This window comes from Phacochoerus africanus, chromosome 9 (genome assembly GCF_016906955.1).
Source record: "Phacochoerus africanus isolate WHEZ1 chromosome 9, ROS_Pafr_v1, whole genome shotgun sequence".
Classification (NCBI taxonomy): domain Eukaryota; kingdom Metazoa; phylum Chordata; class Mammalia; order Artiodactyla; family Suidae; genus Phacochoerus; species Phacochoerus africanus.
In genome coordinates this window covers 79,891,181-79,907,357 of record NC_062552.1, presented here as the reverse complement: position 1 = coordinate 79,907,357, position 16,177 = coordinate 79,891,181, and the positions used below count along the sequence as shown (strand labels likewise).

General features: G+C 41.0%; 1 protein-coding gene across 1 annotated transcript; it reads left to right on the top strand.

The window, feature by feature from the left end:
• The first annotated feature begins 6,151 nt into the window (after positions 1-6,151).
• LOC125135995 (olfactory receptor 11G2-like) lies at positions 6,152-14,418 on the top strand. Its single transcript, XM_047796584.1, has 2 exons — positions 6,152-7,071; positions 14,400-14,418. Exons 1-2 carry the CDS (start codon positions 6,152-6,154, stop codon positions 14,416-14,418), a joined length of 939 nt encoding a protein of 312 aa, XP_047652540.1.
• Positions 14,419-16,177: the final 1,759 nt, after the last annotated feature.

The following is a 16,177-nucleotide window of genomic DNA, read 5'->3' as shown; positions in this document are numbered from 1 at the left end:
ACAGAGAGAGGAGGGGAGGATGGAGTGGGAAGGGAAAAAAAGGAGGAAGGGAAGAAGATTTGGGCACACAGGCCACATCCACAAACAGGAAAGAAGAGGAGAATTTAAAGAGCCAGAGAGGACCAGGGAAGAGACTGATTCCTGGAGTTTATACAGAGTCCTCTGTGGCTAAGGTCACAAAGCTCACCAGCCCAGCTCTCTTTCTGGAGAATCAGAGGAGGCTCTATTCCCAAAACCCACAATTAAGTACTCACTAGAGACCCAGTGAACAGCTTCTCACATCACAGCCAACACACTCAGGGTTACAATTACAGACTTGGCCTGAAACAACTGGAAGGCACTCTGAGTTGGCTTACAGACTGATTAGATACCAGGCCATCCCTGAGAAGTTTGGGGCTGCAAAAGGTAGTATGCTCCACTCTACGGGAAGACAAAGGTAGAAGGCATCAGGGTCTCCAGAGAAGGGAGGGCCCAGGGGAAGGGACTACCTGGTATGGAACAGCCTCCTAACACAGTTCTCCTTCTGGAAGTGGTAACTCAGTCCTTATGGATCCTCACTACCAGGAGGCTCTGCTTATAATCCCTCCATCCTCCAGCAAACACAGAAAGATCTTCACCTATTTCTACTCCTTCACTCCTTGATGGGTTTTGTAGAGGAGACCAATCCCTCTCTCCAGGAAGATCAAACACTGCCAGAGATACTTCAGGTATGGATTCCCCTCTGGTCCATGTAAGGGGATGAGGTGATGCTTAGAGGAGAAAATAATCATGAAAGAACTGCAAGAACTACTACCCTCTAAATAAGCCTCCCTTTGACTTTGTCTAGCTATGTATTCTTCAGCTAACGATTTCTAAGCAGTACACTGTTTCAGGATCAAGACAAGGCTGCATGGGTTACCTCAGAGTCCTCAACCCTTTGGTGGAAATGTTACTGTGCCCATTTCTACACTTGAAAGAATTGGAAATAGTTTAAATAACTGACAAAGTTTTCACAATTGGTGAAGTATGACTGGAAATTCAAACCCTACACTCCTGACTCCAAATCCTTTACTTCTCTATTATGCTTCAGCTGCCTACCCCTTCTCAGAAGTGGGAACGTTGTTCTTATTTTCAAGAAATGAGACAGCTATGACATCTCCCATACAGACAAAATGAAGAAGAGGGGTGTGCTCTTGAGAGAGCAGATCAATAATATTCCACACCATTGTGCCTTCTTGGACTAGCCCTGGGACGAAAGTAAAATTCCAGAGAAAGGTCTTTCCTTCATCTTATACATTATAGCTGAGGACATGGACAAACTAGACTGGGACTATCCCATCTTGCCAACATATGACGGAAATGAGTATATAGTTTACTTTGTTTGACTCTTTAGTGAACTCAGGCCAAATATCCTGTATACCTAGCACAGCCTTGACACCACTGCATGCACTATTCCCACTCCCTCTGCCACAAAAACTTTCTACAGCTTGATTCAGGGAAATCTGCATGCCTCCTGGACAGCTCAGGTTTCCCCCTGTGCCAGATAAACAGATAAATTGCCACGCTATACAGAGGAGGGAAGTTTAAAAAAAGCGAGGTAACAGGAGTTTCTCTTATGGTGCAGCAAGTTAAGGATCCAGCATTGTCACTGCAGAGGCTTGGGTCACTCCTGAGGTGCAGGTTCAATCCCTGGTCCTAAAAATTCCAAATGATGCAGGTATGGCCAAAAATAAAAAAAAAAGGTAAGTAACAAACAATATGATCTTGTTAGAAATAGCTCTTTTTTTTTTTCATTCACAGTCAATTTAGTTAGGTCAAGCATGAAATGCTGATGACACAGAGAGAATCCTTTTTCACACCCTTAGTGTTTTCTAGGGAAGCTTTTTCAGACTCTCTAAAGTAGAAATGCCCTGAAAGGGAACTGGCTTGCATCTTTTGGCTTCATGTAGAAGTGATAAACTATCTAACTGATGTTCTCACCTGAGAACTAGAGGTAAAATACAATATAACCTCTAGATCTATGAAGTCCTGATATCAAGTATACTTGCAGTATACTTAGAAGGAAACAGGTTATAATGAAAATGGTTAAAAATCTTAAGAGGCTACTCCCTGGGAGTTCCCGCCATGGCTCAGCAGAAACAAATCTGACTAGTATCCATAAGGATGCAGGTTTGATCGCTGGCCTCACTCAGTGGGTTAAGGATCCAGCGTTGCCATGAGCTGTGGGGTAGGTCACAGACAGTGGCTTGGATCTGGTGTACTGTGGCTGTGGCATAGGCCGGCTGTGGTGTAGGCAAGTGACTACAGTTCCGATTAGATCCCTAACCTGAGAACCTACATATGCCACTGGTGCAGCCCTAAAAAGACCAAAAAAAAAAAAAAAAGACTACTCCCATTTCATATAAAGAAAATGAAGCTTATAGACATTAGAAGACTCCATAGAGCCACTATGCAACTTTGTCTTGATACTGAACCTAGAATTTCCATCCCATCCTCCCTCTCTGCTATTTTAACATCCACACCTGTGGGACCATGATTACCTTTGGCACTCAGAGTAAACCACCTGGTGTGGGGCTTTTCCTTTTGCCCAGAACATTCAGCTCCATTACTTCCTTTGAATAGATTCCTCTCAAGTCTGAGCCAGCACTCTCAAAGACTCAGATCACTTGGAGCCTTTTCTTGTAAAATCCACTTCCTAAAGTTTCATCTCGCAGGATTTTTGAAGTTCAAATGAAGTAATCTGAATATACTGCCATATCATCTGTGTATGTTCTCTATGTTGGTGACAGTGTAGACAATCATTTCTTTTAAGAATTGACAAAGTACATATCATCTTCTTCATATTCTGCTGAGAACTAGGAATAAAGAGTGACCATGAAGGACAACAAGAACAAAGACCTTGAGTCAGGAACCCACTTCGCTGTGTCTAGAAACTAAAAGAAAATCAATGTTATGTTACTAAGGTTTTATTTGGAGAAGAGTAAGTGTGCATGTATGGTTGTAACTGTGTTTCTGTGTATGCGGGTTTAGACACAGAGAGAGGCAAAACATAGTATTTTGGAGAATTCATTTTTCTAGGTAAGCTGAAAGCTGGTCCAATAGATCTCTTAGCACAGGAGAAAAACAGAGGGCTCCTCCCTGCCTAACAAAGACACTTGCTAGATCATGGAGCTTCCATTGTTCCACAATAAAATAAATGGTCTTTGTTTTCCTGTCCCTGTCTAGGCACAGACCTATATAGGATCAGGAAATTATAGCCATTGGGCCAAATCTGGCCTTGCTGCCTGCTTTTCTATAGCCAGTGAGCTAAGAATCCTTAATTTAAAAATCAATAGGTGACTAACATTCTGTGACACATGAAAGTCACATGAAATTCAAATTTCATCATCCATTGCACAGGAGAGTTTCTGTTTGTGTGCTTATGTGAGACAGAGTGAGAGAAGATCAGTGTGACTGATTAATACAATCACAAGATGAGGTTGAAGATGTTAAGAGTGGTCAAATCTACAGTGTAGATTGAAGATGTAATTATATTCTCAGTGTACTGGGAAGCTAATTGAAGTTTATGGGAAAGAAAAGGGTTGATCTGATATCCTTTTTTAAAGAGTCACCCTGGCCATGGCCTGGGAAACAGGTTGAAGAGAAGCAAGGGTCAAATCAGGAGCCAGTTAGGACAGCATCACAGTGGCCCAGCCAAGAAAAGGTGATGACTTGAGGGAGAGAATATTGGACATCAGAATTTATTTTGGAGAAAAACTAACAGAAATTGCTGACAAATTACATCTGAGGTTAGAGTAGGGAGGAAATACTACACTGAAATAAATTCCAGCCACCCCCCCAAAAAAAGAGTTCTTAAACTTTCATTCAAGGGGTCATTTATTACATTGTTGAACAGATGCTTACGCCTAAAATGAACTTTCAGGAATACCAACGCCACATATCGAGTCAGAGATACTAAATCATGATTAGTAACAATTGTTCTTAGTTGAGCATAATAAATACCTTTCTTTGAATTGGTACTAGACTTAGAGACTTCATTACTGTCAGAATCATGAAGGACCTTTACACACAACACAATTATTGCTTTCTGTCCTCTTTTTATCATTACCAATCAATAGAGACATGTGACTGCAACATAACTTTGAAAACACACTACTAAGGTCCGGAATGCTTTAGAAAGGGATAAAATCTAAATGTCATTTATTATGAGGGAAAACGGTACAGAGTGACTTTTTTAAAATGTTACACTCTTCTATTGCCTGCTTTCAACGCCTCATTTTTTTTTTTAATTTCTGGTCCTTTTAGGGCCCCATCTGTGACATAGGGAAGTGCCTAGCCCAGGAGTGGAATCAGAGCTGCAGCTCCTGGGCCATGCCAGAGCAATGCCAAAACTAAGCAGCATCTAGACCTGCAATACAAATTGTAGCAATGCCAGATCTTCAACCCACCGAGCAAGTCCAAGGATCGAACCCACATCCTCACGGATACTAGTCGGGTTCCTATCCCACTGAGCCACAACGGGAATTTCTCTTTTTAAAAGGTAAATATGTGGTCTCAGAAATATACTGCACCCTTAGAAAAGTGACTTTCAAAGCAGAAGAGAAAAGGACTTTAGGAAATGTAAGTTCATGGTGCAGGCACAACAACCTAAGCCACTCTCCTCCCACCAAGAACGGAGTCCACTAAACCCTATTTCTGTTACATACTTTAAAAGACAGTCAGGCAGATTTATGGAGATTGACCGGGCACCAGAATCCCTCGTGCAATGGGAATCAGGCGATCTACAGTTTAAAATGACCCAGAGATGGCTTTACAGGAACATGTATTATGTAATAACCACTCCCAATGTCTCCTCCCTACTCCAACCAACACAGCTGTATTCCTCCTCCAAAACACCACTCTAAGCACTCCCACTTACACTTGAAAGGCGTATCAATTGTCCCTGTCACTTTTAGCTCTTGATGAGAACTTGATCTGAACTTCAGCTTCTCAGAACTTCAATATTCCTAGCAAGGAATTATTAGACTCCCTGGATCCCTGTGCCAAACTTCAAAAAGGGAAATAGGACTTTACATAAAAGAGCAAGTAAGGAACACAGACTTACTTTATGTTGCTCATTTATACATTTCCTTACAGGGTTCTTATTGATTCCAAGGTCAACATATACATGAGTGTTTAACAAAGGTAATCTAACTCGTTCTGAATAAAAAGAAGGCATTTTGCAGACACCCAACCTCCAAAGGTCACTCTGCCTTCAATGCTGCCAAATAGTTACTGGAGGATTCAGCAAACTTTTAGTTTTCCATCTCCTGCTATTTAGAATTCCACATTATCAATGATATCCATAGTTCATTGCACTGGAATAGAATTACAGCTGTAGACTGTGAAAATTCATATACCCTTTCCAGCTAAGCACAGACCTGCTTTAACAGTGCCCATCAATAATTCATTCATCTTGGATCTACTCAATGGCTAAGACTGCTGTTTAACACAATAGAAACTAAGGCTAACTCCCTGTAGGTGCATCTGATTCTCTCATAGAGAATTGGTGTATAATATTATTAAATTAATAAGGTAATCACTTAGTTTGAAGTCAGACCAGGTTCCAAACACACATAAAGAAGTAATTCAAAAAGTTCTATGAATTCATGTTACATGGCTATATATATTGTTCAGATTCTGTCACAAATGCAATGATGTCATCCCCTCTCAAATTGTAAGAAATTCCATTTTGTGGCAATAGACAGGTACACTGGTAGATAGAAAGATAGATAAATAGATAGGAGTACATGATCCATTAAATGGAATACATTTATGTGGATATAATCCATTAAGTCTAATAGAATCTTCAAACTACACTACAATATTTTTTGAAGGACTATTAAATACTGACCATAAATTTTCTTGAGACCATGATGAAAAAGCTATTGAGAATACAGTCAACCTAGGTCAATATTTCAATTTGAAAGAAAAAAAATAGCTATTGATATATGAAAATGTTATTGAGAATACAGTCAACCCAGGTCATATTGGAGTTTTCAAGAAAAAAAATAGCTATTGATAACTAAGTCCCTATGTAGTTTCCCAAGAGGGTTTAAATACAACTCTGGGTTCCCATATGCCTGTGCACACTCATTTGATATTTGCCGGTCCTTTCACAGCTCCCAGACACATGAACATCTCCAACACCCCCAGCAACTCCAGCACCATCACCGGCTTCATCCTCCTGGGCTTCCCTTGCTCCAGGCACGGACAGATCCTCCTCTTTCTGCTCTTCGCTGGGGTCTACCTCCTGACCCTCATGGGCAATGGTTCTATCATCTGTGCTGTGTGCCGGGATCAGAGACTCCACACCCCCATGTACATCCTGCTCGCCAACTTCTCCTTCCTCGAGATCTCCTATGTCACCTCCACTGTCCCTAACATGCTGGCCAACCTCCTCTCTGACAACAAGGTCATCTCCTTCTCTGGATGCTTTCTCCAGTTCTACTTTTTCTTCTCCTTGGGTTCTACAGAATGCTTTTTCTTGGCGATTATGGCATTTGATCGATACCTTGCCATCTGCCGGCCTCTACAGTACCCCACTCTCATGACTGCACGTCTCTGCACCAATCTTGTGGTCAGCTGCTGGGTACTTGGTTTCCTCTGGTTCTTGATTCCCATCATCATCGTCTCCCAAATGTCCTTCTGTGGATCCAGGATCATTGACCACTTCCTATGTGACCCAAGTCCTCTTCTCGCACTCACTTGCAAAAAAGCTCCTGTGATAGAGCTTCTCTTCTCTACATTAAGTCCTGTGCCTATGATCATTCTCTTTACCTTAATTATGGGGTCTTATGCTCTGGTCCTTAGAGCTGTATTCAAACTCCCTTCAGCAGCTGGACGAAGAAAGGCTTTCTCCACCTGTGGCTCTCATCTGGCTGTGGTTTCACTGTTCTCTGGCTCTGTACTGGTCATGTATGGGAGCCCAAACCCTGAGCATGATGCTCCAACACAGAAAATTGTGACTCTGTTTTATTCCGTTGTGACCCCACTTCTTAATCCTGTGATATACAGTCTCAGGAACAAAGATATGAAGAAGGCCCTGCAGAAATTTATCAGACTATAGGAATTCCTGTCATGGCTCAGCAGTAATGGAACCAGCAGTATCCATGACGACAGGGATTTGATCCCTGGCCTGCTAAGTGGGTTAAGAATCCAGTGTTGCCATGAGCTGTGCTATAGGATGCAGAGTTGGCTCAGATCCTGAAATGCTGTGTCTGTGGTCTAGGCTGGCAGCTACAGCTCTGATTAGACCCCTAGACTGGGAACTTCCGTGTGACATGGATGCAGCCTTAAAAAGCCCCCCCAAAAAAAATTTTTTTACTATAAAAAGTATTTATTAAAAGGCTCTTGATTCGAATCTCTAATAATTAGTTATGTTGAGCATCTTTTCATGTGTTTTTGGCCATCTGTCTGTCTTCTTTAGAGAAATGTCTGTATAGACTTTCTGACCCTTTTTTTTTTTTTTTTGCTTTTTAGGGTTGCACCTGTGGCATATTGAGGTTCTCAGGCTAGGGATCAAATCAGAGCTACAGCTGCCGGCCTACCCCACAGCCACAGCAACACAGGATCCAAGTTGCATCTGCAACCTACACCACAGCTCACGGCAATGCCAGATCCTTAACCCACTGTGCAAGGCCAGGGAGCAAACCAGCAATCTCATGGTTACTAATCAGATTCTTTTCTGCTGCACCACAATGGGAACTCCTGACCATTTTTTAATTAGGCTGCGTGGGGTTTTTTTGTTTGTTTGTTTTTGTATAAAGCTGTATGGGGAGTTCCCACTGTGGCACAGGTTAATGACCCAGTGTTGTTTCTATTGGGGTGCTGGTTCAATCTTTCCTGGCACAGTGAGTTAAGAACCTGGTGTTGCCACAGCTGCGGTGTAGATCACTGTTGTGGCTCAGACTCCATCCGTGGCCTAGGAACTTTCATATGCCACAGGTGTAGCTGAAACAAACAAAAAAAAAATCTGTTGAGATGTTTGTATATTTTGGTGAGTAATTTCTTGTCTGTTGCTTCCTTTGCAGCAGGGGTTATCACCTCACACCAGTCAGAATGGCAATCTTCAAAACTGAATGGGTCACTATGCTGTACATCAGAAAACTGACACAACATTGTAAATAAACCACACTCTAATAAAAACAAAGTACAATTTTAAAGTCTATTTAAAAAATCAATGCTGGACAGAATATGGAAAAAGGAGAACCCTCCTACACTGTGGTGGGAATACGAGCTGGTGAAACCACTACGGAAAACAGTAAGAAGTTTCCCTGAAAACCTACATATAGAACTACCATATGATCCAGCAATCCCACACTGGGCATCTATCAGGAGAAAACCATCATCTGAAAAGATACATGCACTTCAATGTTCACTGCAGCACTAGTTTCAATAGACAAGACATGAAAGCAACCTAGATGTCCATCAACAGAGAATTAGATAAAGAAGATGTGGTTCATATAAACAATGGAGTATTTCTCAGGCATAAAAATATAATGAAACAATGCCATTTGCAGCAACATGGATGGACCTAGGAATTATCATACTAAGTGAAGTAAGTCTGACAGAGAAAGACAAGTAGCACATGAGACCACTAATATGTGGAATCTAATTTAAAATTATACAAAAGAACTTACAGAACAAAAACAGACTCAAAGGTTTTGAAACCAAATTTATGGTTACCATAGGGAAAATGTGGAAGGGAGGATAAATTAGGGGGTTGGGAGGGACATATACAAACGACCATGTATGTGATAGATAACAAAGACCTACTGCATGAAACTGGGTAGTCTACTTAATACAGTGTAATAACATATATGATAAAAGAATCTGAAAAGAAATACATATATGTATATGTATAACTGATTTACTTTGCCATACAACTGAAACACAACTTTGTTAAGTCAATTATACGCCACTGAAATCTATTTTTAAAAAGGCTCATGAGTGAATCCAAAATTGTATTTATTTGCAGATATTTATAAAAATTGTATTTAAATTATTTTCAGGGTAAAAAAAATTTTCTTCAGAAAATTGTTCATCCTGGTATTGATCAAATTTCAGTCACCTAGGAGCATGTGTCTACTGTTGATTTGTTCTCATGGTTCTTGCTCATTTGTCCTGTTTCTTGATATGCTTCATTTTTAAAATTAAATGCTGATCATTTTATTTTTAACATTGTACATAAAATGGTATGGTAGGAGTTCCCGTCGTTGCACAGTGGTTAACGAATCCGAATGGGAACCATGAAGTTGCGGGTTCAGCCCCTACCCTTGCTCAGTGGGTTGACGATCCGGTGTTGCCGTGAGCTGTGGTGTAGGTTGCCGATGCGGCTCGGATCCCGTGTTGCTGTGGCTCTGGCGTAGGCCGGTGGCTGCAGCTCTGGTTCGACCCCTAGCCTGGGAACCTCCATATGCCGCGGGAGCAGCCCAAGAAATAGCTAAGAAGACCAAAAAAAAAAAAAAATGGTATGGTAACTCAACAAATGTTAAGGCTTCTTCTAGCAGTAGGATAAGTAAACATAGATCACTTTGTTCTCACCTAAGGACTGGGTTTAGGTGTTGTAAAAACAATCTGAGCCAATTTGTTGCTACATCTGGGATGTGATCCTTACTCAAGAACAAGGCCTTTCTGAGATCTCAACTGCAAGCCTGGGCTGTTCTCAGCACACCTTCACCTGACTGAGTGACCCCTGACTTCCTACTCTTGTACTCTTGGAAACCCTGACCTCTGAAACCTCTGCTTGGCTCTTTAGACTCCCAGTTCTGCATTCTGCTGGATTTCTTGAAATCTCATCTTGCACATGAATGGCTTAGAAACCAAAAAAATGTCTTGCAAGGAGACTATATCGTCTTTTGCTCCTCCTTTACTGTGGTCCTCCTTTCTCCAGAATTTGTTTCCCAAACCCCAGGTGCTTTAGTGGCTGGCCATAAACACCAAATCCATGATCTCCTCAGTTCAGTGAAACTACTGCTTTTTGCTGAGACTTTATTCTTCCTTCCCCCTACTCTTTCCCACATGCCTCCATGTCCACATACCCCTGCCCAAGCCAGTGGACTGTCATGTCCTCAGGCCACAATACCCAAGGTGAGTATGGAACTCATCTCCTTGTTCCTTCATCTTGCAATTGTAACGCCTAAAGTCTTTTCTCTATTGATGGCTCTCTAGGGCCTTCAAATAGTTGCTTTATAGATGTTATCCAGATATTACAGCTATTTTTGGTACAAGGGTTATTAGTTTAACACCATCTGCTTAGTCATAACCATAACCAGATATTCTTTTCTGTTAAATTTCTATATAAAACCCATATATTCTCACTACTCTCCTCACTTTCAGAAGATGATCTTGAAGCATAACCATGAAAAAGACCCACAAATCAAGAATAGGTTTATACGGACTGGTATAAGTAGATCTGCTTTTTTTCAATGCAAGCAGCTCCAGTGGATTCCATCCTTTCATTATGTAGTGAGGGGGAGGCAGTTTACTCCAGATGGATTACAATGGATTCCATCTTTTCATTGAGCAGTGAGGTGGAGGCAGTTTACTTACAGTAAAAGAGGAAAAACCAGCCAATACTACAGAGAACAAATTTGGGGTGTATTTTTTCATTGGCGTTTGGGGATTTAAACTACTATATTAGTTTTGGTGTAAAGCACAGTAATTCAGAATTTTTGAGGTTATAATCCATTATCAGTTAACACAACAGTATGATGATAATAATACCTTCTCAAAAGCACAAACCACAAAAGGAAAAAAATCAACAACTGGGGCTACATGATCCATACCTCTGTTTTTGTGACAATAACATACTGTTTTAATGACTGTAGCTTTGTGGTACAGCCAGAGGTCAAAGAGCTTGATTCCTCCAGTTTCCTTTTTCTTTTACTTATTTATTCATTTTTTATGATTTTTATTTTTTTCATTGTAGATGGTTTACAGTCTTCCATCAATTTTCTACTGTACAGCATGGTGACCCAGTTACACATACATGTATACATTCTTTTTTCTCACATTATCACGCTCCATCATAAGTGACCAGACATAGTTTCAGTGCCACACAGCAGGATCTCATTGCTAACCCATTCCAAAGGCAATAGTTTGCATCTATTAACCCCAAGCACCCCATCCATCCCACTCCCTTCCCCTCTCTCTTGGCAACCACAAGTCTATTCCCCAAGTCCATGATTTTCTTTTCTGTGGAAAGGTTCATTTGTGCCCTATATTAGATTCCAGATAGAAGAGATATCATATGGTATTTGTCTTTCTCTTCCTGACTTACTTCACTCAGGATGAGAGTCTCTAGTTCCATCCACATTGCTGCAAATGGCATTATTTCTTTTTTATGGCTGAGTAGTATTCCATTGTGTATAGATACCACTTCTTCCTAATCCTATTATCTGTCAATGTCTTGGCTATTGTGAATAATGATGCAATGAGCATGCAGATACATGTCTTCTTCAAGGAAAGTTTTGTCCAGATATATCATTTTTCTTTTTCAATATTGCTTTGGCTATTTGGTGTCTTCTGTGTTTCCATACAAATTTTAAAATAGTTTGTTCTAGTTCTGTGAAGAATGCCTTTGGTAATTTGATAGGGATTGTGTTGACTCTGTAGATTGTCTTGAGTAGTACAGTCATTTGGACACTATTGATACTTCCAATCCAAGAGTGTGGTATATCTTTCCATCTGTTTGTGTTATCTTTGATTTCTTTCATCAGCAGCTTATAGTTTTCAGAGGACAGGTCTTTGATCTCTTTAGGTACATATATTCCTAGGTATCTTATTGTATTTCATGCAATGGTAAATGAGATGGTTTCCCTAATTTCTCTTTCTGATCTTTTATTGTTATTATGTAGGAATGCAATCAATTTATGTGTATTAATTTTTTTTTCCTGCAACTTTACCAAATTCATTGATGAGCTCTAACAGTTTTCTGGTGGCATCTTTAGGATTTTCTAGGTATACTATCATGTCATCTGCAAACAGTGACAGTTTTACTTCTTCCTTCCCAATCTGGATTCATTTTACTTCTTTTCCTTCTCTGACGGCCATGCCTAGAACTTCCAAAACTATGTTGAATAAACGTGGTGAGAGTGGACATCCTTGTCTTGTTCCTGATCTTAGTGGAAATGCTTTCAATTTTTCACCATTCAGAATGATGTTACCTGTGGGTTTGTCATATATGGCCTTTATTATGCCAAGGTAGGTTCCCTCTATCCCCACTCTCTGGACAGTCTTTATCTACAGGATAGAAAGACCAGAAATAAACCCAAGCACCCATGGTTAACTAATCTATTACAAAGGAGGCAAGAACATACAAAGGAGGCAGGAATGTACAATGGAGCAATAACTGGTACTAGGAAAACTGGACAGCTGCAGGCACAAGAAAGAAATTAGAACATTTTCTAACACCATACACAAAAGTAAACTCAAAATGCATAAAAACCTAAATGTAAGGCCAGACACCATAAAACTCCTAGAAGAAAACACTGGCAAAACACTCTTTGACGTAAATCACGGCAACATCTTGTTAGATCCACCTTCTAGAATCATGACAATAAAAACTAAAATAAACCAATGAGATCTAATTAAACTCAAAATATTTTGCATAGCAAAGGAAACCATTAAAAAATTAAAAGACAACCCATAGAACTGGAGAAAATCTTTACAACCAATGCAACTACAAGGCCTAATCTCCAAAATATACAAACAACTCATACAACTCAACAACAACAACAAAAGAACCCAATCAAAAAATGGGCAGAGGACCTAAATTGACACTTCTCCAGAGAAGACACATGGATGGCAAGCAGGCACATTAAACAATGTTCAACATCACTAATTATTAAAGAAATTCAAATGAAAACTACAATGAGGTACCAGTCACAATGGCCATCATTAACAAGTCAACAAATAACAAATGCTGGAGCGGTGGAAAAGGTGTGGAGGAAAGGCAACCTTCCTTTATTGCTGCTGGGAATGTAAAATGACACAACCACTATAGAAAACATTATGGGGGTTCCTCAGAAAACTAAATGTAGAACTACCATATGATCCACCAATCCCACTCCTGAGCATATGTCCAGACAAAATTACAATTCAAAAAGATACATGTACCACCATGTTCATTGTAGAATATGAACACTGCAGGCTATGTTCATTCACAACAGCCAAGACATGGAAACAATTTAAATGCCCATCAACAGATGAATGGTATAAGAAAATGTGGGACCTATATACAATGGAATTCCATTCAGCCATAAAAAAAAGAGCAAAATAATGCCATTTGCAGCAACATGGATGCAACCAGAAGTTCTCATACTAAGAAAAACGAGTTAAGAAAGAGAAAGACAAATACCATATGATATCACTGACATATTGAATCTAGAATATGGTACATATGAACAATTTACAAAACAGAAACAGACTCACAGACATAGATAACAGGCTTGTGGTTGAAAAGGGGGAGGAAAGAGGAAGTAGGATGGATGGGGAGTTTGGGGTTGGTAGTTGCAAACTATTACATTTAGCATAGATAAGCAATGAGGTCCCACTGTACAGTACAGGGAACTATATCCAATCTCTTGGGATAGAACATGATGGAAGATAGTATGAGAAAAAGAATATATATATATATATATATTCTTTAATATATATATACACACACACACATATATATATACAACTGGGTCACTATGCTGTAGAGAAAAATTGATACAGCACTGTAAATCAATTATACTTTAATAAAAATTTAAAAAGCAAATGGGACTACATGAAACTCAAAAGCTTTGATTTAAAGAGCAACGCAAAAGAATCAATTAACAAAATGAAAAGACAAACTACAGAATGGTATATTTGAAAACCATATAACTACAACTTCAACAAATAACAAACAACTTGATTAAAAATGAGCAAAAAAAAAAAAAGGGAGTTCTCGTTGTGACACAGTGGAAACGAATCCGATTAGGAACCATGGGTTCAATCCCTGGCCTCGCTCAGTGGGTTAAGGATCCGGCATTGCCATAAGCTGTGGTGTAGGTCGAAGATGTGGCTCAGATCCTGCGTTGCTGTGGCTGTGGTGTAGGCCAGCAGCTACAGCTCCAATTAGACCCCTAGCATGAGAACTTCCATATGCTGCGGGTGCAGCAACAAAAAGACAAAAAAAAAAAAGAGCAGAAACGTGAATAGATGTTTTTCCAGTAAAGATATATAGCTGGCCAATAGGCACATGAAAAGATGTTCAATATCAGTAATACTCAGAGAAATGCAATCAAAACCACAATAAATTTCATCTCACACCAGTCAGCATGGCTATCATAAAAAGGCCTTATATAATAAATGTTGGCAAAGATATGGAGAAATGGGAATCCTTACACATTGTTAGTGGGAATGTAACTGGTGCAGCCACTGTGGGAAACAGTATGAATATGTCCCAAACAACTAAAATTAGAGCTACCATAAGATCCTCCAATTCTACTCCTGGGTATTTATCTGGAGAAAATGAAAACACTCATTCAAAAAGACAAATGGGAGTTCCGGTCATGGCGCAGTGGCTAACGAATCTGACTAGGAACCATGAGGTTGCAGGTTCGATCCCTGGCCTTGCTCAGCGGGTTAACTATCCGGCGTTGCCTTGAGCTGTGGTGTAGGTCGCAGACACGGCTCGGATCCCCTATTGCTGTGGCTCTGGCATAGGCCAGCAGCTACAGCTCCGATTCGACCCCTAGCCTGGGAACCTCCATATGCTGCGGGAGCTGCCCTAGAAAAGGCAAAAAGACAAAAAAAAAAAAAGACAAATGTTCACAGCATCATTATTTAAAAGAGATAAGATATGAAAGCAACTGAAGTGCTTATCAACATATGAATGAATAAAAAGCATGTGCTATATATATATATGTATATATGCAATGGAATACCACTCCGTCATTAAAAAAAAAAAAAATGACATTTTCTCATTTGCAACATCCTGGATGGACCTGGAGGGTATTATGCTTATTAAAATAAGTTAGATAGAGAAAGACAAATACTGTATATTATCACTTACACGCAGAATCTAAAAAATAAAACAAATGAATGTAACAAAACAGAGGCAGGCTCACATACATGGACAATAAACTAGTGGTTACCAGTGGGGACAGGGAAGGGAGGAAGGGCAACACAGGTGTAAGGTATTAAGAGGTACAAACTACTATGCATAAAATAAATAAGCTGGGGGAAGGCAGATCAAGAGGGCGGAGGAGTAAGACGTGGCACTCACCTTCTCCCACAAATACACCAAAAAAACACATCTACATGTAAAATGACTCACACGGAACATCTAATGAACACTGGCAGGAGAACTTAAAGCTCCAAAAAGGGCAAGAAACCCTCGACATAACTGGGTAGAACAAAAGAGAAAGAGAGAGAAAGAAAAGGAATCAGGCCGGGACTAGCATTCCAGAGAGGGAGCTGTGAAGGAGAAAAGGAACCCACACACCAGTGAAGCCATTTAACCTACCAGGAGATCAGCCGAGATGGAGGAACTTGAAGCCACTGAGGAAAGCACAGCAGCTGGACTGAGGACCAAGCAGAGTGAGAGCCGCACAGATCATCTGCACCACTGGCCCAGACACTATAGCTTGAGATGCTTGGGCAGGGGCTGGGCGCTGAGACTCAGGCTCCGGAGGTCAGTCCCAGGGAGAGGACAGGGGTTGGCTATGTGGGGACATCCTGAGGGGCTAAGGAGCAGTGCGCCATGGGTGAGGCAGTGGTATCTACAGGCTGGGCAGTGGAACGCCATGGCAGGGGGACCCACAGGAGAAGCAAGGCGCCATTGTTGGGGAGGGTGAGAGGAGGAGGAGCGGGGCCGCTGTAGGAATCTCCTGCGCATGCGTGCTAGAGCTCTCAGAGGGCAGGGTGTCTCTGGCATAGGCTGCAGGGGGCGCAGGGAGAAGTCATTTTCTCTGGCTACAGGAGAACAGGGGCTTCTTGTACAAGCTCCAGGTGCCGGGAACCTCTTGTGTGGCTTAAGGGCACCACTGGGCTAAGTGCGACGTGGCGCCTCTTGCATGATCCACAGGCAGTGTCAGAGAAGGACCTGGGCAGTCCTCTTGGAGGCCAGAGGGAGGTGTGGCCTGCACCACTGGGGACCTGTAAATGGGCTCCACCAGCGGCC